The 26,513-nt window shown below is 36.6% G+C and overlaps 1 protein-coding gene across 1 annotated transcript; it reads right to left on the minus strand.

The window, feature by feature from the left end:
- Nucleotides 1–1,690: 1,690 nt before the first annotated feature.
- Nucleotides 1,691–26,098, minus strand: LOC308654720 (broad substrate specificity ATP-binding cassette transporter ABCG2-like; the record flags this gene model as incomplete). The annotated part of the gene is made up of 9 exons (XM_081304381.1): nucleotides 1,691–1,806; nucleotides 2,352–2,555; nucleotides 3,160–3,264; nucleotides 4,693–4,844; nucleotides 12,737–12,873; nucleotides 15,300–15,452; nucleotides 16,007–16,121; nucleotides 17,403–17,462; nucleotides 25,962–26,098. 9 exons carry the CDS (start codon nucleotides 26,096–26,098, stop codon nucleotides 1,691–1,693), a joined length of 1,179 nt encoding a protein of 392 aa, XP_081160507.1.
- Nucleotides 26,099–26,513: the final 415 nt, after the last annotated feature.

The following is a 26,513-nucleotide window of genomic DNA, read 5'->3' on the forward strand; positions in this document are numbered from 1 at the left end:
TTTCAATATCTCCCAAATACAGCCTCTGGTTAGAAATAAAGTCTGAGTCATGTATGTATATATCTAGTTCAAACCAAAGTACAGCTATACGTCAAGAGATACAAGATTTATCAGTAGGAAGTCATAAGTATTTTAACAATTCTATGATCAAAACTTAGAGAAATAAAAATCAGACAAGATTTCAAACCCTATGCCAAGTAAACTATGGCTGCCAGGCCAAATGAGGCCAAATAGGTAAGATTATCTTGTACTATGTAATTTATATGAAATTCAAACTTCAGTGTCATGAATATCCTTTCATGAGAACCCAGCCATGTTCATTTGCTTATGCATGAGCTACAGCTATTTTCATGCTAAAATGGGTTGACCACCTGAGACAAAGACTAGATGTGGCCTACAAAGCCTAAGACATTTACCATCTGGCCCTTTACGGAAAAGGGTTTGCCTACTCTTACACTAACACTTCAGAGTTCACAAACTTTAACATGAGTTGTTCTGCTAAACTCCAGGAGCTTCAAGGTTCTACCCTTATTCTAGAGATGGCTACTTCTCTGAACATTGTGGGAATTCCTTTTGTGGGATTGAGTTTGCTGATGAGGCTGAACAGGTGACCTGGAGACTCTGGGCCTGGTGTTTGTGCCTTAATGAAGCCAAGATCCCAAATAGGCACAATCCTGGTGTATACCAAGTAGCCATGTTCTATTCATGCCCTGCCCATAACTATCATACATGGGTCCTGGATGAGACATAAACCATGTTTAGAGGCAGTACAAAAACAAAACAAAACAAAACAAAACAAAACAAAACAACAACAACAAAAAAAAACCTAACACAGAAAACACACTAAAGAATCAACTCCTTATATCACCCCACTGTTGAACAATGGGTGACCCACTGAACCTGACATGATTCTACAAGACATCAAATCTATTCTCGGAGAATAAAATGTTAGCCTTGATTAATAGAACACAAAAGTGGCCATGTTCTATAGAATGATAAATGAAAAGTTCAGAAACATGTGGTATAACAAACGTGACAGCATGACTGAAACAGGAACAGGCTCTCAGATACACCTGGAAGGTGACAATACTTAAAAATAAAAACAGTGGCTCTCATGTTAAGAAGTCAGTTCAGTAGAACTTACAACAGGCCATTTTTCAGTTCTCAATTTAAACTCAATAATAATAAAAGTGACAACTCCCAAATAACTAGCTAAATTGATTTCCTTATAAATGATGGACTGATGGGAACTTTTTATTGTGACACAGAAGTTAGGAATAGCAAAAAAGAAGAAAAAAAAACTTTAAGGAGTAATAATCAACAATGACCAATTGCCAGTTAAAAGGAGAAAAAGAACGTTATCATCACATCTTAGTAAAGAGAGTTAATGTGACAGTGTTAATTATTAATTGCTGGGATAGGAAGGGCAGCAGAATACAACAGACACTAGACACTAGTATGGCAGTATGTATAAACATGGCTGTATAATTAATGTGATCCTGCAATTTGTACATGTGGGAAAAATAAGAATTCATACCCCATTTGAATCAAATGATATATGATATGTCAAGATCATTGTAATGTTTTGAGCAACTAATAAAAAAATTGTTAATTGCTAAGTGTGGTTACTATCTGTGTTTAAACTGAAAACTTTTCAAGATATCTAGTGCTTTCCAAACATTAGAATCTCTTAAGGAGGAGGGTCAATTACGCGGAACACATTCTGCATATAGGCTCTTTCCTCAGAGAGGGGACAGTCCAAGGTACTTTCGGATGTATTCAAAGCCATTAGCTTTCCCTCACCACCTAATTTCAAAAGCAAATCAACCCTCTTTTCCCTATCTCTTGCCCTCTCTCTTTCTCTTCTCTATCCCTATTTTGCCTGAACTTTTTGTGTAGTCCCTCCTGCAATCTAACATGCTGTATGTTGTATTACTTCACTCATCATCACTCTGCCTTTATAAGAAAATAAGTTCCATGAGATCAGAGGTTGTTATTTTTACTCACTTTGTCTACTACCATATTAGAGTTCCCAAAATACAACTCAAGACCTTGTATTCAAGTTGTGGAATGAATCAATGAATGAAAGTGGACAGATACTAAAAACCCCAAATATGGATTATGTTGTTAGCTTCCATTTATTGAAAAATATAAGTTTCTTATTAAGATGATCCCTTACAACTTGTCTAGTTCAAACAATTCTGAGTTATATATTCCAAGAATCACTGAAAATAAACCTTTGCAGAACCAAATTGCATCCACATGAATATTCTACAGCAAACTTAAAAGAATCTGTAAGATTACCTGAACTATCCAGGGCTTGGGATGACCCATCAAGTTTCTGAACGAACGCCACAAAATCCATCTGAACTGATGGCAGAAGGTGGTGACATAGGTGATCTCCTTGAAGGCCAAGTTGCTGCTGCTATGTTGGCCACCTGAAAGTCTCTCTAATTCAGTTTCTGTTTCTCTATAGAAAGGGGATTTGCTATAAAACTGAGCTAATCTTTCGATCACTGGCAGTTTTCCCATTAATAGCTGTTCAGTCTCATTGGCTTTGGAATAAAAGCACAAATAGAAGAGAAACATTATTAATAGGTGACAAACAATTAAAGCATTTTTTTTCTGTGATTTTTTTCATGGATAACACCTAAATTTTAAAGCTAAGCATAGAAAAATCACTAGCACTGTCATTGCTCTACACATCAGAAAAACACACGGAATTAACATGACTTCTGCCTGGATCTTATGGCTAGAGCAAACTCACAGACCTTTTCCTAAATATGTGGACCTTAAACGTTAAAATAGACTCCTTATCATACAGAATTATAAGTCTTAATTAAAAAGTTTTGTCCTAGTTTTCTACTATGTGCAAAAGTATGAAGTGCCAATTTCTTTTTCTAAAAAAATGACAAAAATTATCATATTTACTTTTTAATGAAAACTCCTTTACAACTGAGAATAGAACAGAAGTGGTCATTCATAAACTCAATAAAGAATATCCATAGCTCTTATGGAGAAGAAAGTCTATCTGTTAACTGGTATCACAACACCATATGAGTAGGAATTCAGAAAGCCAAGTTTTAATGAGCCACCACATTGCTAAATTTCAGCCAATTCAACCAGGCAAAGACCTGTGAATCTAAGCTATTCACATACCTTCACCCTCTTCCTCTTGCATTGCTGTCACCGCAGCAGGGGAGTCTCCATTGATGACATCCACGAAGAAGTCTGAAGGGTTATTGAGGAGCTCACAATGGTAACCTATGAAACAAAGCAACCAAAGAACTCAACCTGATGGGCTTGAAAAGTAAAAACTACTCACTTCCAGAGAATGAGGGAAGTGAGGCTAGGGAAGACAAATCTAACATTTTCTCTGCCATGTTCTTGCTTTCTTCTCACCTCACTGGTTTATACTTTCCTTATTCATTCACAAAATATTTCAACAATGCTTTGTCTCCCAACCCTATGTGTGTTTGTTTGTAAACACACACATATATTATACATATAAATATGTGTGTATGTGGTTTTATTTTATTGTTTTTGTGTGTTTGTGTGTGTGTGTTAACCAATCTTGGACTTTTTAGAACATAATATACTGATCCCTTTTGATCAAGATCAACTGATGATTATCAGTACTTCTTAAATCTAGATACAAGAAAAAAAAATGCCTGGGTTCATTGTGTTTTCTGAGTTCATGAAGCAAATGCTGGAATGGCACTATGCATGTCAACAAGATTGCTTCTCCACCTATTAAATTCAGAGATCCAAATTATTATTATCATATCATGCTGCCATAATTCAAAATAGCCAACAAATTCCCAGAACTGAATTCTTGAGAGAACATGACCAGCACACCTAAACTCTCACCTCAACTTCTTCTGGCACAATCATCTGAACTTGGCCTGAGACCTGACTCTTTAAGTTCATCTCCTCTGAACTCCCTAAACCCATGCATGCTTAATTTTAAGTGGCTGAGAATAAATTAAAATATTAAGATAGCTAGGGAATATTTAAAAAAACTGTATTTGGGGTCATAAAGAAATATCTATAATAATTTCTAAATGTCTCTAAAATGAAGCAGATTGCATGAGCCTTAAAAAGATCACACAATTCAATCTGAAAGAGAACCTGGGAACCCAGAAATGTTTGCCTACCCAGGTCAAACTTAAGACCAGCCATTCCGGTGCTTAATAATAACTCACACCCACTCAAGCCAATTTAGTATTACTAGAAAACAAAGAGCATCTCCATGAGCCCTCATAAAAGTAGAACAACATCACTATCTGTTACATGATCTAGAAGAAAATGAATGACACTAGGTCTTTCTAGAAATGTTCAGCTGAGTAGCTGGCTGTGAGTCCAGCCAGTTAATTATTGAACTCTCAGGGAAAGGTTACCATAACTAGGTAGTAAGCCCATGAGAAACACACACACACACACACACACACATACACACACACACACACACACACACACATTCAAAGAGGGGAGAAGAAGGAAAGAGACCTAAACAACATGCAAACACTGAAAAATGAAGAAAACTCCTGACACTAAACTGACCAAAAATGTTTTGGAGTGGTAGCACCCCAGTTAGTCTATGCAGAGACCAAACAGTGCTCCTGTCCATCCCACTGTCCTCCCCCAGGAGTCTATGATGGAAGGATCTAGTGCCGAAAAGGTCAACCACACCTGCTGATTCAAAGTACTCCAAAGCCTTCTGGGCAGGACCATGGTACATTAGCTTTCCTGAGGCCAATAAGGTGAGGCTGTCAAACAGCTTGAAGATGGAATTCTGAGGCTGACGAAAGGAGAAGATGATTGTTCGTCCTTGCTCAGAAATGCTAAGTTGAAAGAAGGAAAATAATGAGTCATTAGATATCTGAACGTTGCACTTCTTAATAAAATACTTTATTGTATGGTGAGAGCATTTATCCAAAGTTTAATTTGATTTTTCAAGTATGAACTTCTCATCTCATGTTATCTACATGACACTTGGGGAACCTAAACTAAATGTTTTCATTAAAGTAGGTGTGAGTTATTATTAGGGCTGGGACTGGGAATATAGCTCAATTGGCAGAGTGCTTGCTTCACATGCACAAGGCCCTAGGTTCAATCCCCAGCACCACAAAAACAAACAAACAACCCCCCCCCAAAAAAAACACTAGAGCCTCTTTTTTTTATTTTATTTTATTTATTTATTTTTTTTTTGTCATGGAAGAGTAGCTTTATTTATTTCCAGGGTGTTGCTGAATCTCAATGTTAAAAACTTATTTATTTACATTTAAAACAATGCCTAAGAACTAACACAATTTATACCAATTTGCATCTTGATTTCATGCATACATACCTACATAAGTATATAATGTACATTTCTTTGAAGTTAACAATGATTAAAAACATGCATATATAATTCATGTTTCTTTCCAATTTGGTAGTCAGTGGTTCTTCAAAATTGTGCATTTTAAAATTTAATGTTAAAACAAATTCATAGTTGTTTTTTTTTCTTTAGTTCGTTTAAGTACAAAATGGTAATTTTTCTTAGTACATTAGAGTTTCCCCAGAAGAACTAATTGCTATGGAAAATGTACTCTTCAAGGGAAAAATAAATTTGTTTTCTGCACTGACACTGTCAGGACTTACCTCTCTATGCTCAGACCAAACTAAGAAATCGCAAAAGTATCCTTCTGGTAAGCAAGTTAGCTGTTAAATAAGGCTCCAGGGCTAAAGGTTAACAGGCATGGCTTCCACCACAACTTTTTATAATAGACATACGTCACACCAATTAACCTAAACACCTTATTGTATTTATCATATTGATTGTGTTTTATTTTAAATTTCACCATTCCCACCTAACAAAATTGTTGTTCCCCTTATATTCTTGGGGGAAAAAATCACTATTGTAACGTTGAAACTCTTTTTCTTTATTGGTCATATTCATATTAGTCACTTAAATTATTATTTAATTAAGACCAATCAGAAAAAAGTTCTCAAGGGAGTTTTACTTAAATAAACTGAAATAATACTGCTGATCTTCCTTTTTATTGGTTTTCATGAATGATTTTAATTGGTGGAAATGAAACGGTAACTGCCAAAAGACAATTGTATGAGAAGATATGTAGCAACCCATTAATTTCAAACAGCTTGGTGATTAATGAATCTAGGTTAGTTAATTAACCTTGAGTGTTTCTTTCAAATTGTGTCTTTTATTTTTCAATTTGCCCAAGTAAATGTTTAGAGAAACTTGGAAGTTTAGAAAGAATTAAATTGAAAGAAAAGAAAAAGATGGAAACTACTAACTATACATGTAAATATAATATTTTTTCTTAAAATCTTTATAACTTTGTGTTTTAAAACAATAAATGTTCCTATAAATAAAATGGAAATCATGGAAATATTCCTAGAATAAGGAAAATTGAGCTATTGTGAAGAAAATGCGACTATATCCCTATTTTAAGCACCAGATTTTGAGAATTATAAAATTATTCTTTCAGTGATTCACTAAAGGGAACTGTAAGATCTCCTTCATACAGGAAAGAAATTTTAATTTGGGAATCAAGGACCACTAAATAAAAATAATCATTTCTAACTAATAGAATGTTGCTACTCAAACTCACATAACATCCATTTCATCAGAGATACCCTGAATAACATTAACATTTAGTTCCATTCCTGACATATACTGAAATTTATGAAAATCTTCTGAGTTTGAATACCCTTATGTTTATGTTGCACATATGGGATAAATTTGTGGATTTTTTTAGGTTGCAAGGTGAGTAGAGTAAGGGAAAGAGGGAAATGGTTCCCTTTCAAGGACCAGGCATACTTAAACTAAGACCAGATAAGCTTTCAGTAGTGTCCTGGGAAAGTGATAGAGAACACTCTCTCCCTCTGTGAGTCTCTTTTATACTGATGTTTTGTGGGGGAGGGGTTCTGTTTTGTTCTGCAGTGCTGAGGATAGAACCCAGGACCTCCCGCATGCTAGGCAAGAGTTCTACCACCAAGCTACACTCCCAGCCCTTCTCCTTCTTTTGAACTGAAAATGATGACCTATTCAAATAGTAAAATGAATATTTTTTCCTATACAGTATGAAAATATGACTATGGAAAACTCTGAACCCTCCAATTCCCCAGTGTAGATAGATGACCATGACCAACCCTCACAGGATATCTTTTTTTTTTTTTTTAAAGAGAGAGTGAGAGAGGAGAGAGAGAGAGAATTTTTAATATTTATTTATTTTTTTTAGTTCTCGGCGGACACAACATCTTTGTTGGTATGTGGTGCTGAGGATCAAACCTGGGCCGCACGCATGCCAGGCGAGCGCGCTACCGCTTGAGCCACATCCCCAGCCCCACTAGAGCCTCTTAACGATGATGCACAACAGTCTAGAATTCATTAAAATGTTCATTGACAATGCAGATTCTCAGACAGTCTTCCCAGAGGTTGAATTAGAATCTCTTAGGGTGAATTCAGAGCATCCATATTTTTAACAAGCATTCCAGGTATGTCATAAGTATTTATTACATGTTAAAACAATGGTCATTTGCCTACTTCTCGTTGATCATTTAAATCTTCTGGCTCTTTAGGATTGTTTGATCTTTATGTCCTAGTAATATAGTTGAAATTAATAAGTACATCCTACCTTATTTTCACAATATTGTTATAACAGTTCCCATATTATTGTCTCCTTCTATTTACAGATATCATTTAAATAAGATCAAGCAACTGACCAAGGAGAGAATGTTACTAAAGGACAATGCTGAGATTTAAACTCTGTTCTAATTCCATGGGAGAAATTGTACTAAACTACCGTTTCACAGGAGTTATTATTTATGGTTAAAAGAAATGGCCAAAATCACTGTTCAATATTGTTATTAAAAGTATATGTATATGTATACATACATGTTGTTTTTGTCACCTTTTATTTGGTTTTACATTTATTTTCCTTGTTAAGAACCTTTTATACCCAAAGGAAATAAAATCAGACAACTACAGTGACACAATCACATCAATGTTTATAACAGCTCAATTCACAATAGTAAGCTACGGAACCAACTTAGGTGCCCTTCAACAGATGAATGGATAAAGAACATGTGGCATATACACAAAATAAAATATCACTCACCCATAAAGAAGAATGAAATATAGCATTTGCTGGTAAATGGATGGAACTGAGACTATCACACTAAGCCAATTCCCAAAAAACAAAGACCAAAATGTTCTATCTAATATGTGGATGGGGATTATAGCTCAGTTGGCATAGTGATGGCCTTGCATGCATAAGGCCCTGGGTTCAATCCTCAGCACCACCGAAAGAAAAAAAAAGGGCCAATTAATTTGTGGATGCTAACACACAATAAGGGGAGGTGAGGAGGGAAGAATAGAATTTCATCTGGTTAGACAAAAGGGAATAAAGGAAAGAGAGGGGGATGAGAATAGAAAAGACAGTAGAATGAGACATAACTTTCCCATGTTCACATATAAATACACAACCAGTATAACTCCACATCATGTACAACCACAAGAATGGGATGGGATTTTAAGTTAAACTCTATATAAGTATAATATGTCAAAATACACTCTACTGTCAAGTTTATCTAAACAGAACAAATAAAAAAAATTAAAATTTTTAAAATAGAAAAAAGAAAACGCTTGGTAATTTGAACTTAATGATTAATGGGGGCAGGGATATGACTAAGTGAAAAGCCAGTTGGAAAGGTCAGAGTATATGAATGGTTCTGTCAACTCTGAACTTTAGGGTGATAAGGGCAAGTTGTTTGTGGGGAGACCCTTAATTTAGAAATTTCTACTTCAGCCAATCTGATTCCCAAGGATCCTGTCTGTAAGTCTAGTTGATAGTGTATGGGGGGAAATGGCAATCTTGTTATTAAAAATATTTTATGACAAAAATCACTTCAATTTACATATTTGATTAAATAACTAGTGTACGCTATCAGGATATGGCAGAATGCCCTAAGGTATTCTGCCTCCAAGAGAATCAGACCATAAGATTAATGATTTCAATACACTGTATAAAAGAAGTAGCTAAGGGTTCCTTATTCATAAGCAAGGACAATTGTAACATCCTTCAATCTTCCTGCATCTTCTCTCCTAGAATAGAGATTTGCTTACCTGGATATGAGCTTCAGAGGAAGCAAGATAGTGATAGAGAGGATAGGCCATGAAAGTGGTATGTCTGATTACTTAAAATACAAAGCAGGGCAGTTTGCAGAGGTGGTGCACAAAGAGAGTGGCTGGAGTGACTGGACTGGATGGCATTAAACAAGTGATTTGTCTGAGCAAGTGAGTGAGTGTATTGACAAGATGGGAACCAAACCTCTCACTCTCTGAAGTCACTTACATATAAGAAAGTGGCAAAGACTCAAAATATCACAGAGAGGTTAAACTGGAATTAGAAATATTATTATGAACTCATGAGCTTTTGAATATATAAACACCAATATTTACATGTGCCTTTTTATTGAAAAAAAAATATATGTATATATTGTGGCTGGGACTGCAGTTTAGTGAGAGAACAGATAATTAGTGTTTGAGAACTATGGATCTCCAGCAGAAAAATAAACTGTATATGTATATACATATATACCATATTAGTAAAATGTATTTGTGATCAATATATTTCCAAATAAAACATATAAATGTATTTCTAAATTTTATTTATATATACACATAAAATTTGTATATTTATGTCTCCTAGGTCTGTCTACTAAGGGTCTAGAAGCAATGCTACGCCAATAACAGTGAGAACACTGTGCAACCAGCTCTTGATTTCTAAATATCAACTACACCCCAAGGAACCAGGGTTCTTGAAAGAAATAGCTCATACAGGAACTGTAGTAGAAGGGCCTAGAACATCATAGAAACCATGAAGTAAATAATTGTTAGAAGATTGACTAGGGGAATATGAAAAGAAAACAAAACTCGAATTGACATGGCTTCCAGTGATCAAATCAGGGCTAATTTGATTATTAAAACAGTCAATAACAGATTATAACCAATTGCACAAAATGAAAAGTGAATAGGGAAGGAGAGAAAGGGAAGGAGAGAAATCTCCTCCTTCCATAGATACCAACTAGTGTAAGTTAGGCAGCTACCAAAAGAGCAGGAGTTATTGGTGTATGCTAATGCTGGTGAGGGAAGATTTGATGAGGATGAAGATATAAGCATAATAGTCAAACTTCTTTTTTTTTAAAGAGAGAGAGAGAGAGAGAGAGAGAGAGAGAGAGAGAGAGAGAGAGAATCTTCTTCATATTTATTTTTTAGTTTTCAGCGGACACAACATCTTTGTTTGTATGTGGTGCTGAGGATCCAACCTGGACCGCACGCATGCCAGGTGAGCATGCTACCGCTTGAGCCACATCCCCAGCCCAGTCAAACTTCTTAACCAACAAAATACTAATCAACTATTAAAGGCATAAATAGTAATTTCCCAGCAAAGAAGTTTGGCAGACACAAATAGGATCAGATGATTGGTCTCAGTATCACCTATGGTGCATGCAGTCCCAGAAGTGTAGTGCAGAGAAATACACAGCAGCATTTCATGATCTGAGTTTGCTCATGAAACACAGGGATGGGCCCAGCCCAGGGTCACCCCATGAAATGTACGAAGAATGTCCAGGCATGACAGGGAATGACTGAGGAACTTTTCCAGAAAAGGAAAAATATATATATATATATATATAACAGCTAGAAAGTACATGTTTTTGCTAAGGATCCTGAGGCAGAATGAAAACAGAGATAGCAGGAGAGCTGGTGACATTTGATAGGAGTCCTCAGATTGGACAGTGATGAAAATGTGATTGTTGGGTTCCTCGCTGGGAGGTGCTGATTCTTGGAGTTCACACGGGTGTTTAAGAATTGAATACATGTCAGAAAATAATTATGTAATTAGATTAGAAACAGAAGGGGGTAGGAAATTGTTAGGTCGGTGGAGGTGACTTAGAACAAAGCAGCTCGCACCCAGGAAAGGAACATCCATCAATTAGATGCTGGCAGAAATGCCTGTCAATCACCGAGATCTCCTGACTAATGCCTGTCAATCAGCAGGACCCTCTGGCCATCCTGGAGCTCAGCCAGCTCCCCTGACCAACTCCAGCAGGACAAGGGACCCTAAAAATTCCCTTTCCTGTCCCAAGCCCTTCCCTTCCTGCCGTGAGCCCCTTAAAATCCCAGTCCATCAAGCTCCCACGGGGTTTCTCCTCAGACTCTTCTCCTGTCCACTCCGTGGGTCTGATGGAGTTCCACCCGGGAGCAATATCTCAATAAAGCCTCCTTCAGCGGCCTTTTAAAATCTGCCTCCTTTGGTCGCTGCCTGCCTCTCCTGATCTGACAGAAATGAAGTAAAATGCAGGGAGTCTAGGTGCAGGGAGTGGGACTTATTTGCATTGTACTTGGAGTTTTTCTGTTGGTTTTCAACTATTTTTGTTCATCTTATAGAAAATGTACAAAGCTCAACTTTTGAATATTTTCTATAAATGTTTTACATAGCTCTTCTTTTTTCATATTTTTCTAATTAGTTCTACATGACAGCAGAATGCACTTGAATTCATTCTATACAAATGGAATCCAACTTTTCATTTCTCTGGTTGTACACAATGTAGGGTCACACCATTCATGCAATCATACATGTATCTAGGGTAATGATAATCATCTCATTCCATCATCCTTCCTACCCCATGCCCCCTACCCTCCCTTCAGTCCCCTTTGCCCAATCCAAAGTTCCTCCATTCTTCCCCTGTTTCCCCCACCCATCCATTATGGATCAGCATCTACATATCAGAGAAAACATTTGGCCTTTGGGTTTGGAGGATTGGCTTATTTCGCTTAGCATGGTACTCCATCCATTTACCTGCAAATGCTATAATTTTATTGTCTTTTAATACAACTGCTTTCTGGATAAAAGGAAATATAATTTCATTTGCTTCATTTTTTTTCCATTTGTTCAAGTCCAAATCTTAGAAGTCATTATCTCAATCCTTATAACCCATATCTAATTCCTGAGTTGATCCTGTTGATCTGCCTTGAAAACAAATCCAGAACCCAAGGTCTTCTTTCCACCTCCCCATGAGCAACCTGGTCCAATCCCTGTCCTGGTCCAGGCCCTTTTCTCCTCACCATGATCAGCTCTGCCCTGGTGACCTTCACTCACCCTGGACTGACTGCACAGCCATTTCTGTGCTCTGACATACTCAAAATGCTCTCATGTCCCTTAGTGACAGGAAATGCCATAATTTTTACAGTGGCCTGTGACCTTTTGGCCTCCAGAGCTATAAGAAAAGTAATTTCTGTTGCTCATCCCCCAGGCTGTAGTATTGTTATGATACTGCAGAAACCAACCTCTACTCCCCATAGTCACTGGGTTCTGTCCCTCTGGCTTCCATGATGCTCCACACACATCAGGCATACTCCACCTCAGGGCCATTGGGGCTGCTCCTTCCAATTAGATCTCTCTTGTGCTGATACAGCTGGTCTCATTCACTTACTCCCAGCTCATCTGTCACATGATGGTCTTCCCTGACCCTCCCCACTGCCACCATGGCCATCCTTCTATATATTCTTGTTTTAACTTTTTTTTTTAAACTACTTACTGTTAATTGTTTCCAAGAAAGAAGAAAAAAGTTATATTGTTCATTTTTAATCCCCTTCACAAAGAATATATGGTACACAGAATAAATAAATTAACTAAGGAAAGACCAATATTCCCATAGCACTTACTTTTTTAGAAGCAAAAAGATAGCATTTGCTGTGCTCCAGTCTAAGCCAGTTGTGGGCTCATCTAGGAACAAGATGGAAGGATCAGTGATCAGCCCCATTGCTATACTGGTCTTTTTCCTTTCTTCTCCAGATCCAACCTAAAACACAAATTATTGCATTATCAATAAGAATGACAATGATCATTATCATTTGGTGATCTAAGCTCTGCTAGTCTTGCTAGAGAACTTTATCTCACTATCCTCATTATGAAAGAGGAAGTAAATGAACCTGGGAGAAGGAGGAATTTTCTCTTTTACCAGATAAGCAAACTGAGGCTCAGGGTAGAGCTGCCCACTGGCTGGACCCGATATAAAATCCATGCTTTTAACATTTCTGTATATTCCTCACCAAGTCAAATATTTAGTTTTAAGATAGTAAGTTAGAATACTAAAATGACATGGCCCTAACTGTAAAATTATAGTCTAAAATAGGAGAAAAGATAGGAGGAGAAAAGGAAATGGATCTGTAGTAAATTATTAGTCTTCTATCAACACTCCTGTTTCCACTCAAAGTCCCCAGGTAGACTTACAAGAACAGGATTCACTCAGACAGGAAAGTTCACTTTGTAACATACCATATCAGTATTTTTTCCATTCACCATAATGCTTTGACAATGGTACATTCTACACCTTAATTCACGGCAGAATTCCAAATTCACTCTTTCAGACATATCCAGAAGATGGGATATTTCACAGGATAAATGGCTCAATCTTTGCAAGCATTAAATGCTCATGTGTCTAGTGAAGGGACTAGGCAGGTTTGGGGAGGCAAAAAGTAGGAAATTATATTGAAATTAAGAGTCTTCAAAGAGATAGTATTCAAATGCTACTCACAGACCTTGCTTGAGTCTATTGATAACTAAACTCTAAAATGCCTTTGGAGAGGATTTGGGAAATGTGAATGAATAAGGGCTTGACATAGCTGATGATATGAAATATTGTTCACTTTGTTAGTTATTAATTATATTGTGGTAAGGTAGGCAAATATCCTTATTTTTTTCTAGATGCCTTGTAAGTACTCAAGGATAAAATAGCACATGATGTTATATAAAAAATTTCAGTAAAAAGTAGCTGTACTAATTATGGAAGAAGATATTAACAACTGAGAAATCTAGGTGAACAGTATTTTTTATTATAGTATTATAGTAATTATCCAAAAATTACATCATTATAGTTATCAGACTATCTTGTTTACAGTTCTTTAATGTTTAAAATGAAATATAATGTTAATAAGTTAAAAACTATTTCAATCAGATTGCATAAATTATAAGCCAATAGTGCCTCTGTATATTTTTCCTAGAAATCCAAGGAAGCACCTTAGAGCCATGAATGCTTAAAAGAGGGTAAAAAAGAAAGTACCCACCCAAAAAGAAAAAAAAATCAAGTAAAAAAATAAACGGCCAAAGTAATGACAACTCAATCACTCGTAAAAAAAAAAAAAAAAATGGAAAATAGTGGCATCACCGAATTCTAAACAAAATACAATTCACATTTTAAAAAATATCAGCAAATATAACAGGAAGCAGCAGCCAGTGGTACCCCCATTCTTTATCGCCTCTAGGAGGCAGGTCACAGGGGCTTAATCCAAAGTCATCACTTTTACATGGCTCATTATCACCCCAACCTACAAACGTCTAATCAGCAAAACTTCCATATGGAGTGGTCAACTATAAGACTGACTCTTTCACCTCATTTTTCTTGCCTTATCCTGCACAATCTGCAAAAGGAGGAGTTCATTTCTTTACACTTTGTTACTCTTGCTGACAACTGCATTCCTCAAACCTGAAAGAGCCTGGCCTATGAGAGTCTGGAAATAAATATTGGCAGAGAAAAGGGAAGAAGGGAGAGAGTGAGGGACGGGATGAGCAACAAAAGTGCCAAAGAAACCATGGAAAAATATCCTGGTCACTGCAAAAATTCAATGTAAATCTTTTTTTTTTTTTTTTTTTTTTTTTTTTTGGTGGTGCTGGGGATTGAACCCAGGGCCTTGTGCATGCAAGGCAAGCACTCTACCAACTGAGCTATGTCCCCAGTCCCTCAATGTAAATCTTAATGAAAATAAAGATAGATTTTGAGACAAATTTTACACCAGTATGAAACAGCAAGAATCCTTGGATTCTAGTCATTTATGAATTCCAGAAATATAAAAAAATCAACTGAACAAAATCCTCCAGAGGAAGAGAGGAGAAGAGCAGCCAAAAGGAGGAAGAGAAAGAAGAAAAGTCAGTGCAAAGACATCAAAAGAGCTGTGACTTGAACAGTGAAGGTGGAGGAGCATGAAAAAGGCCTGAGCAGCACTCTCCACAGGGATCACACTCCATTCACACCAGGATCACACCATGGTTAAGATTGCTTTTCCAGCTTCATTTCCACCTTCATAGTATGTAACCAGTCACTTTTCTCATCATTACAGAAAGCAGACCCTTTTGACCTTACATGTTCCAGGAAACTTCTGATTAAGGTCACATGGTCCACACAGGGAGGCCCTTGTTCCTGTCTGATTCTATCAGGTTTTTTCAGGTTACCTTGGAATCAGCCACTTCATCCAGACCTAACTCCTCAATGACCACTTGAATCCGTTCATCTTTTTCATGTTTTGTCATAGTTGTTGGAAGCCGAAGAGCTGCTGAGAATGCTAAGTTTTCTCTCACCGTCAGGGTGCCCAGTACGAGATCATCCTGAAGGGGAAGATGGGATTTCAAAGGGACACACTGAGTCTTTTCTAAAAGCATCTCTTTAGTGTAGTTATCTTAATCCATAAAAACAATATAATCAAGGTAAAGTTCCAGCTAATGTTGAACTTTCAACTCTATAAACTTCAGTGATCTAAAGACAGCTACAGACTGGAGGGAGGCATTTTATCCCCCATCTGCAACCCAGGCAAAGCACAGGTAATTATGATGACTTCTAGACACATCCAGATTGCTTTATATGAAGATTTGACAAAGGCATCTTCAAAGGGAAGGAAAGAGATGAAAGAAGGGCAAATAGGGCCACAGCAGACCCTTATGGAAATGATACCAAAAGTAGAATTGACACCACTGCCTACAAGTCCTCTCCACCTTTCCATTTTATTCCACCTTCAATCTAAGCAGATACTGTGAAAAGCCAATGTAAATAAATTCAGTTCCCTGAACATGTAAATCCAACTGGTAGCACACAAAACCATAAGCTAAAGCACTTCCCCTATTGAAACAGGGGAAATCTAGAAGGCAGACTCGCCAATACTTACTTGAACCACAAAACCTGAATTACATTTGAAATTGGCAGGTCGAGGGGCTCCATTGATTAAAACATCTCCAGATAATCCATTTGGATCTTTCCTTGCAGCTAAGATATCCAGCAATCTATAAAAAGAAATATATGTTGTGTATTCCCCCTAACACAGGCCATATCTCTCAGCTATTCTGAATCCAAATATTGCTCCAGGTAGAAAGTGAACTAGTTAAAAAAGTCTATGGTTTAACTAAAATTGTACAAATTATATGTGTACATATACATAAATCATATTAAAAAATTTTAGTGCATTATAGGTATATATAATAGTAGGATTCATTTTGACATAACTGTATGTTTGTTTCATTTCAATCCTGAGTACTTCCCTTCTCCCTCCTACCCTGATCTCCTTCCTCTACTGTATTCATTTTCCTATTTATTTATTTATTTATTTATTTATTTGTGGTGCTAGGGATTGAACCCAGGGCCTTGTGCATACTAGGCAAGCACTCCACCAACTGAGCTATATCCCAAGCCCCTATTTATTTATTTTTAGTTGGTGCATCATAGTTCATACATACTCATAACATCATTTGGTCAGCTCCATTCCCCAGTTCTTCCCCATTCTTTTCCTTCCTCTCTACCTCTGTACCCCCATCTCTACTGATCTCCCTTTTATTTTTGTGATATCCTTTTTTAAATTTCTTTTTTCCTCTCTAGCTTATGCATATGAGAGGATATATTCAACCCTTGCTATTTGGAGTTTGGTTTAGTTCACTTAGCATGATGTTCTCCAGACCCATCCATTTACTTGCAAATTACATAATTTCATTATTCTATATGACTGAGTAGAAATCTCAATATCTCTCTCTGTATATGTATACATATGTATATATACATATATTAAATATACATATGTATATACATTTATGTATATTTAAATTTTCACCTTCTTTTACATTTTATGCTAAAAGAAAGCTCCAAAATGTGCAAGCAAGGTAACATCAGCTTATCCATCAAAGACCTTCCAAATGAACTTCCTGGCTGTCTGACCTTGATGGATCCAACCCACATTCCTTTCTCTAAACTCATGTCTTCAATTATTCCTTCTGCTTCATCCCCATTTTTAATATCATTCCCCTCTTCTTCCTCCTCATTAGCTCACCATATAGTAACAGATGCATGTCAATCACACTATCATGCTTAGCAAGGCTGACCTAATAAGACTTCTTGGTCCTTAGAATAAAGCCACAAGCTAGCCCAACTGCATGTTATCCCCAGCACCTAGGTACAGATTGGAGACACACAGCAAAGTTTCAATCAATCAACACCTGCTTCCATCAAAGTGATTTTTTTTTAAGAAAAACACACTGAAACGACAAAGACTGACTTATACTTTCCATCATACTCACAAAGATTTGCCTCCACCTGTGCATTCCATGATACCATTAAGGCCAGGTTTCATGGTCCCACTGCAAAAACAGAAGGATAATGACTTATTGTTCCATTTGAAATAAAATTCTATTAATATGGGGTCTGCACTGAATACATTCAAGGAAGGCTGATGAAATTGCAGACAGAAAACAGACACCAACTTTTAAAGATAAAAAATGAACTGTTGATTAATACAAACCTAATATAAAAGTGATCATTAGTTAGAATTTATATGAAAGAAGGCTCATGTTCCTCTAAATTCTCTTCATTTATTCTTTAAACTGCTTACTGTTTTTGAAAAATGACACATCCAAGATTCAAAGTTGCTAGAACCTGTGGTAGAGCTTAGTGGAAAAATCAGCACTTACCATGCTAGAGGCCCTGGGTTCCATTACCAGCAACAATAACAAAAATTCCTTGATATAATTAAAAATTTCTCATTAAACTTCTCCTTTTCACTGTTTTCTCTTAACACAGTGGAAAGTTCATAACAGTTTCTAAGAAAGGTTTGATTATTTTTATCATTTAGATGTGATTATCCCCCAAAAGTTCATATGTGAGACAATGTAAGGAGGTTTGGTGGAGAAATAATTGGGTTATAGCCTTAGCATAATCAGTGAATTAATCCCTGGTGGGATTAACTAAGTGGTAACTGGAGACAGGTGGGTGTGGCTGCAGAAAGTGATTCATTGGGGGCATGGCTATGGGGTATATATTTGGTATCTGGAGAGTGGATTCTTCTTCTCCTTTCTGAGCCTGGTGTGAGCTTCTTCCCTCCTCCACACTCTCCTGGCATGATGTTCAGCCTGAGGAATGGAGCCAGCCCTCTATGAACTAAGTCCTCTGAAACCGTGAGCCCTCAAATAAACTTTTCCTCCTCTACAATTGTTCTGATCAGATCTTTTAGTCACAGCAGTGATATCAATATCTTGAAGTCATCTCACTTGGTACCTAGTCAAGTTCTACACAATTAGTCACTAATTTGTACAGTATCAGTTGAAGTGTTCTCTCTGCTAAAATCTCCTCAGAGCAAACATCAACTTCTTTAAGTAAAAATGAAAGGCTACAATGAAGCACTCCATAGATAAAGAAAGCATTACCATTTCTTAACCTGAAGACATGTCTTACCAATTAGAAAAGAAAAAACAGAAGAAGGAAAGAAAGAAAGAAAGAAAGAAAATATGCACACCTTTAAGATAGATCATTTCCTTCCTGTTTAGTGCCCAGTAAGAGGACTAGAAAATGGTCAGTTTAAAACAGGGAGCCATCAGAATAGACACCAATATTTTCCAAAAGAGTTAAAGAGTTAAGTGGGTGTGTGAGAGTGCTGAATATTCAGATAAAGTAGGAAGGAGGAAAAGAAATTACAGCAGGGCCACCACAGGTACCCGGACAGGTAAAACAGAGGCCTCACTTAGCCTGTTCAGAACCCTGGGGTGTATGCCCAGTTCCTCTTAAGAATTTGGAAGCAGGTCAACATGTATTTCACAGAGCAAACAGTATCTATTCCAAGTTCAAGATCAAAGAAACAGCTATTATTTCTCAGATAATGAATCCACAGAGGTCCATCCTCTGTCACAGCTGTCATGAGGGATGAACGTCTCAGCACAACTGCCCCACAGTGCCCACATTCACAAGGAACTTGGCATTCACTGCCTGTGACACCTGATCTGTCACAATTATAGTGGGGTTGCTGGGGATAGAGATGAAAGACACTTTTCCTTTTGCTCATTTAAGTGAGGAACCTCTCCCTGAATCATCAAAGGAAAGAAATGAGAATTCCATAAGGCTGGAGCAAGCTGTAATACAAAAATCCCTTGTTGTTTTTGTGAAATTTCCCCTCCCAAAGTAAAACATATTAATGACTAGATAAACTTTCAAGGTGCATTTCTATATAGCGCTCGATGTATCTTCTTTATTAATAGATACCTACTATCTTCTTCTGAAATGACCATCAAAAAGCTTAACATTTACTAAGGCTTCACTACCAGAGAACTTTTCCATGTTTTTCAATACCAACTCAGATAAGGACCATCAATTCTGAATTGTTCAACCACAATTGGATCATGAATGTGTTAAGACAAAGAATGTTACAGGTCCCCAAGTTTGGCTTCCTTTGACAGTAAACTTTAGCATTACAGAAGACAGAAGTAATGTATGATCACAAGTGCAAGAGTTCCAATGTGGGCCAGTGGCTAACTCAACATCCATCCATTCAACACAATTATTAAGAATTTACTTTGTACATATAAGACGCTATTCTAGGATATTGGATAGAAGTAGGAACAAAGAAACAGATAAACAAATGGAAAAATGAAGTCCTAGCCCTCCTGGAGTTTGCATTGTAGTCCAGGGTCAGCACACCACAGTGGCCACCAGATCTGTCTTCATAAACTGTGTGACTGGGACAGAGTCATGATCATTGGGCTACATAGTGCCTATAACTGCTTTCATTCTACAGACTTTAGTTCCAACAGAGATATATGGCACAAAGTGTTGACAATATTTACTATCTGACCCTTCAAGGGAAGAGTTTGCTCCTCTGTTCTAATCTATTTTCAACAATTTCCTGGTCTCCCCACTCTTTGCCCACCTATCATCACTCAAAAAGCCATTTCCAACTAGATGCAGTGGTGCTGTCTTGTAATCCCAGGTACTAGGGAGGCTGAGGTAAGCAGATCCAAAATTTGAGGGCAGCTGGGAAACTTAGAAAGACCCTGTCCCAAACAACAATGACACAAATTAATATGGTGGGGATGTAGCTTGGTGGTAGAGCAATGGCCTAGCATCTGCAAGGCACTGGGTTTGACCCTCAGTACCAAATTAGAAAAACAAACAACAATTACCCACTCCTATTTATTGCTTTACTACATTTGTGTCCACTAGTTTTCCTTGTTATAGTGTAGAACCTTGCCAAGAAGAAGTGTGACATACTGGTACCACTTCCCTCTTCTTCTCTTCCCCAACACACTGAATACTGAATACTTAAAGTGTGAAATGAAACTTACCCAGAGAATTTCCATCTTATCTCTTACATGTTAGTGTATAGGTGAATTTTTGGTCTTGTTTAAGGAAAAGTCATGTCAATACCATTCCTGGAGCAGGCATGCCTCCTTACACACATGCACACACAACACACTCATTTTCTCAAATTCCATGAGCCCAGAACCTTCAATTTAGGGTTGGGCACTGACTTTGCATCTTTTAATACTTCTATCACAACCAGAAAGATATAGGGAAAATGCTCTACTTTTATAAATTCATTAAACTATAAAATTGCAGAGAACTGAGAATGAATCTGTATAACTAGCCATTTTGCACAATGCTAGGCACCTAGTAGGCATTCACAATTTGTTGAATAAATGAACTATTACATTTTGTATGTAGGGATTACTTTAAACAAGAATAATTATTTGATAAAAAATAAAACTCAAGGAGTAGGAAACAAACCAATTGAGATATACATTTTTTCCATTTTTATATGATAGTTTAAAAATAAATTCAAGGAGAGGGAAAGGAAAATCCAACTACTATGTACAACTATAAAGCTCTAATTTTAAAAAAATATTAAAATAATAAAAATAAAATAAATTTAAGCCATGTGTGGTGGCCCAAATCTATAATCCCAGTTTCTTGAAGGCTGAGACAGCAGGATCGAAATTTTGAGGCTAGCCTGGGCAACATAGGAAGAAAGTTCCAGAAACAAAACAAAAAAAAAAATACACACACACACACACACACACACATGGACTAGGGATGTAGCCCAGTTGCAGAGCACTTGGCATCTTCAAGGCATTGGGTTTGACCCACAGTATCAATAATAATAATAATAATAATAATAATAATAATAATAATAATTCAATTAATAAAGAAGTGGGATATACCTTACTGAATATATGTATATTCTGACTGGAGAGAAAACTTAGTTATATTCTTACTTGTGATTTTATGTTTAAATAATGTGTTGGTTATTTCTATTACACTTGACTTCCCCTTCCTTTCTTAGTAGAAAGAACTTGGAAGTTCTGAGTAGAGGGCAGCAACAACCAGCACCCTCAAACACAGGCTAGGATGGGGTTGGGAGCAAGAGAGGAGGCGGAGGTTGGGAGGATGCTCATATTAGGGAATAAGAAAACTGACTGGGCAAATCCACAAGTATATTAAGAATAACTAGACCAAGTTTTTCACTTTTTGACAAGATTTTACAAACATGGAAATGTGGAAAGAATGCAAGGTTTAAGATTGAAACTCATGCAAGGTTTAAGATTGAAACTCGTCTACTAATGAGAAGGGTTTTTGTTTGTTTGTTTGTTTATTTGTTTGGTATCAGGGATTTAACCCAGGGCACTTAACCACTGAACCACATCCCAGCCTTTTTTATTTTTTAAATTTTGAAACAATGTCCACTTAGTTGTTTAGTGCCTTGCTAAGCTGCTGAGGCTGGTTTTGAAATTGAGATCCTTCTGCCTCAGCTTCCTGAGCTGCTGGAATTACAGGAGTGTGTAACTGTGCTCCACTGAGAAATCATAGATTTTTATCAATCCAAGTAGCTACAGAAAAGTATAGATGGAAAGCTCAGCATGCTGTGGGAGTAACTGCCTGCCACCCACCATTCCTCTTATTCCTCCTTCCAGATCCATGTGCACCTGCGAGACAATTTTTCAACAAAGATATAGAAGAATGAGTATTCCCACATATATATGAACATGCATACATATATTCCTTAGGTATGTGCATTGACAAGTTATAGAATCAATGTTGCACCAATAGCAATTAGCATCCAAAACTCCCAGATGTTGGCTTGTAAATATCATCCTCCACCAGAATGAATGTCAACTGATTTCAGATCTGGCAGGAAAAGAGCACAGTGAGCCGGAAATTTTTTTTCTTCTGTAGGTGAGGGTTGGGGGAGGAGAGAAACTGGGGATGGAACCCAAGGCCTTGTAAGACAATCATTCTTTCATGGAGCTACATCAGCCCTTTAAAAAAAAAAATTGGAGACAGGATATCCCTACGTTGCCAAACTAAGTTGCCAACTACTTAGTGATTACACAGGAGAGAGTCCTGCATAAGCCTCCTTAGCAGATGTAATTACTGTGTCACTGTGCCCAATAAACTTTGGAACTTCTGGCGGTGGAAGGAAGTCCTTAGAGAATGAGGGGATAAGTCAAAATAAGAGACAAAGGGAACTACTTTGAAAGGTCTCCCACTAAGCAAATAAGAGACAACAGGACTATCAAGATAAATAACAATAATCATGCATTACTATGGAATATTATTGAATGAAATAAGAAACCATGAGCTAATACAGTAAATGAATGACAAGACTATCGATGAAGCTATCTTCTCTACTAAAATGCAAACTATGAGATGATGTAAATCGAAAATCACCAGTTAGCCACTATGATAGTAGTTGCTGATTCAGGCAAGAATCATAAATAGCATCTGAAGCTGGTGAGTTACAACTTAATGAGGAAAGATTCTGAAATAATGTCAGAGAATCTCCTGTCATAATAATAATAAAGCACAAAGAGGAAAATGGTGACATTATGGTGAAGTTTGGCAGACAGAAACATGACCAGGTGATCAATTTTAACATCACCTGGAATGGGATGGAATTAGAAAGTACCAGGTTAGATAAGACTGAAGAGATATGATGTGGTGGTCAGAAACCTATATGAGGAGCACAGTGATGGGCAGCCCTCGGGACTTCTGCCTTCATTCTGAGGCTACTTTTTCCCACAGCTGCAGCAAGATAACTACTTAGTGATTACACAGGAGAGAGTCCTGTGTGTATGAGCATTTTTGTTTGCTTGCTTGCTGTTTGTTTTTTTAGTACTGGATATTGAACCCATGGTGCTTTCCCACTCAGCTACATCCTCAACCTTTTTATTTTATTTTGAGATGGGGTCTCACTAAGTTGCCCAGGCTGGCCTTGAACTTGTGATCCTTCTTCCTCAGCTTCCTGAGTAACTGGGATTACAGGCATGTGCCACATACCCAGCGTGTGGATAGAGTTGTAATCCACAGACTAACCATTTCTTTCACACCCACACTCAAAACATTTTATCCTATCTCACCATTTCTTGATCCTCTGAAGGAAGTTGGCTGCTCCCAACACAAAAGATCCTAATAACATACAAAACACCAAAAAAAAAACAAAAACAAAAACAAAAACAAAAACAAAACTAGACAAACATCTGATTTTATATAGGTCTTCAGCCCCAGTGGGTCTAAGAACTCTTTTATAATCACTTCCCAGATTCAGGAAGTTATTTGCTTTGTATAGGAGTAATTATTTTTCCTCTAAAACAAACAAACAAACAACAACAGCAAAAAAAAAAAAAAAAAAACACAAGACATGTGAGCCACAGGTTTTTCACTGCTATGACCAAAAAGACTTGACAAGAGCAATTAGATTAGAGAAGGAAAAGTTTGTTTAGGGGCTGCCAATTTCAGAGGACTGAGACTTCTATTCCTTGGGGCCTGAGTTGAGGCAGTACATCATGGTGGAAGTATGTAGCACAGGAAAGCAGTTGGGAATATGGCACCAGGAAGCAAAAAGAGAGACTCCACTCTTCAGGGACAAAATATATATTAAAGTCATGCTCCCAATGACTCACCTCCTCAGAGCCTATATAACTGGAAGTGCATGCTGGTTTAGTACAACTGTTTCATGTGTTTAAACTTCACGATTGGCTTCAATAGACCATGTACTTATCTGGCTTCTGTACCAGATTTATTCCACTTGTGTAGGTAATTCCATTTCAGAAGAACACACTCTGTTCCTGGGTTGCAAGAACTTTGGGAAGCTTTTTCAGAAGGTAAATTATAAGGGTTTGTTCAATACATACCTTAAAGTAACTTTATTCACCCCTTGATGTGTAGGGCTTTTTTGGTAGCACATAAGATAAAATCTCTGGCCCACTGCTGAAAAGGGGGAAGGAATTCCTGAAAGCAGCATAGTTTGATCATCTAAAACATTTGCCAAGGATAGTCCGTGCTTCAGTCATCAGATAAGTCTCTTTTGAAAAGATGGACTAAATTTATCCATAATCAATTTGAGCTCATGTTCCCCCTCCACCATTGAATTTACTTTCTTTTTGATTCTTTGTGCTTAAATTATATGCATAATATATAATATATATTATATATATTTTTTTCTAGCTAAAGTTGTTTTTGTTTGGATTTTTTGTTTGTTTGTTTGTTTTTCTTGTCTCTTAAAAGGAAATTCACAATTCAAGTTTTGCTAGCCTTAGTCTTTAGATATAAATTCTCTACTTGGCCTCAAATCTGGAAATACAAATTTAAGACTTAACAGACTTCTTTCAATATCAGGTCTAAAATATGGATTTTCAAACTAAAACTCTAAGTTTTAAATTTTCTTGTATGCTCCTATATGTTAATATGCTTATACACAGTCCGTTTGCATAATACTAAATTGACTTATAATTGGACCAAATGCCTTTCATATGAATTTAGTAAATCTGTAATAAATAATTTGAACTTGTTCATAAGAATATCTTTAAAATCTAGTAACTTGTGTTTATGGCCTGCTAACCAATTAGGATATTTGTCTTGATATCTGAGGAGCATGTTCATTGTTTTGTATATACAACAATCTCTTATGAGATTGGCAAAAAAATTAAAATATTAACTATGCTTGCAATCCATGAGTAATCTAAACATAGCTGTTGAAATTAATATAATAAATGAGAGTTTTTTTGAATTATTAAAAATGTATCTTTTAAAATAATTTTGGTTTTTTATAAGGAAACTTAAATCCAGAGCTAAAAATCTTAGGCTTTTCACATCTCAGAAATGTTTTGTTGTCTTTTAATAATTGTGTACTGCTTTATATCTATATATGATATTCATGGTTTGTCTAAAATATTAGTTGTTTTGTAGGTTTGGAAATTCATGAGGGAACCTATACTTTTCCTTGTTCAACACTTAAGTCAATAACTATGAATCCAGCAGTCTGGTAATGACTTAACCACTCTTAACAAAGTTCACAAAAGAACTGACTTAAAAAACAAAGATTTTATATTTTATCAAAATAATGTCTTATTTTTTCTGCAGATTTTATTACATTTTTAATTGCTTAAAATTAGGCCCTACAAGAAGTTAATATTTATTAAAATCTTGATTTGTTATAAAGTATAATGGTATTAATTATGATTGTTGTCTTATATTGTTGAAGTAAGGTGTTTTACTAAGTTACAAAGTTCTCTAAATGATAATGGTAGTAAGTAGCTTCTACAGGAATTCTTTTCTCCTCATTTATTTTGTACTTCAGAAACTAATTGATACAACAATTGCTCAATCCCATGGTAAAATTTGCCATTTTCAAAGATAAACATAAACTTAAGTGATCCAATCATTTCAGTCTAAGTTTAGCAGAAAGAAATGAAAGAATAGGTTAATACATCTTTACAAGGAATTGAACACAAATGTTCACAGAAGCTCATTGGTGATAGGTAAAATCTGTGAAGTTCAGTCAATAAAGTAGGATTTTGAAAAGTTCATGCACATACTTGATATTTGTTAATACTTCTCTCTCAAATGTTCTCCGGCAAAGTAGAAAGCCACTCTTCTCTTTTACTCGATAGCAGATGTTATGAATACTCAACACAGTCCCTTGGGTAAATGACTTTGGGTCAATGGATGCCATCTTAGGGAAATATTAGGTCTTCGTGACTCTGGGATAAAATCCTGGTAATGACTGGAAGACATCTGAGTTTCTACCTTTCTGTAGAGGGAAAAGCAACAGTAAGTTGTATTGTTTTGTTTTGTTTTTGTTATTGAGGATTGAACTCAGAGGTGCTTTACAACTTGGCTACATGCCCAGCACATTTAAATTTCTTTCTTTTTTTATTTTGAGGCAAATCTTGCTAAATTGTTGAAGCCAACCTTGAACATGTAATGGCACCGTACCCCAAGTTGATGAAATTATAGACATGTATCACTCAGCCCAGTTAGATAACAGAAGTCTGTTTTAAACTTCACTGTAGTGAGTAGATTCCTTTCCAATGAACATCCCACATGACCATGATAAGAAAATAACCTTAGAACCTATAATGGGAGGA

Source organism: Spermophilus citellus (genome assembly GCF_964194105.1).
Source record: "Spermophilus citellus genome assembly, chromosome: 8".
In the NCBI taxonomy this organism is placed as follows: Eukaryota; Metazoa; Chordata; class Mammalia; order Rodentia; family Sciuridae; genus Spermophilus; species Spermophilus citellus.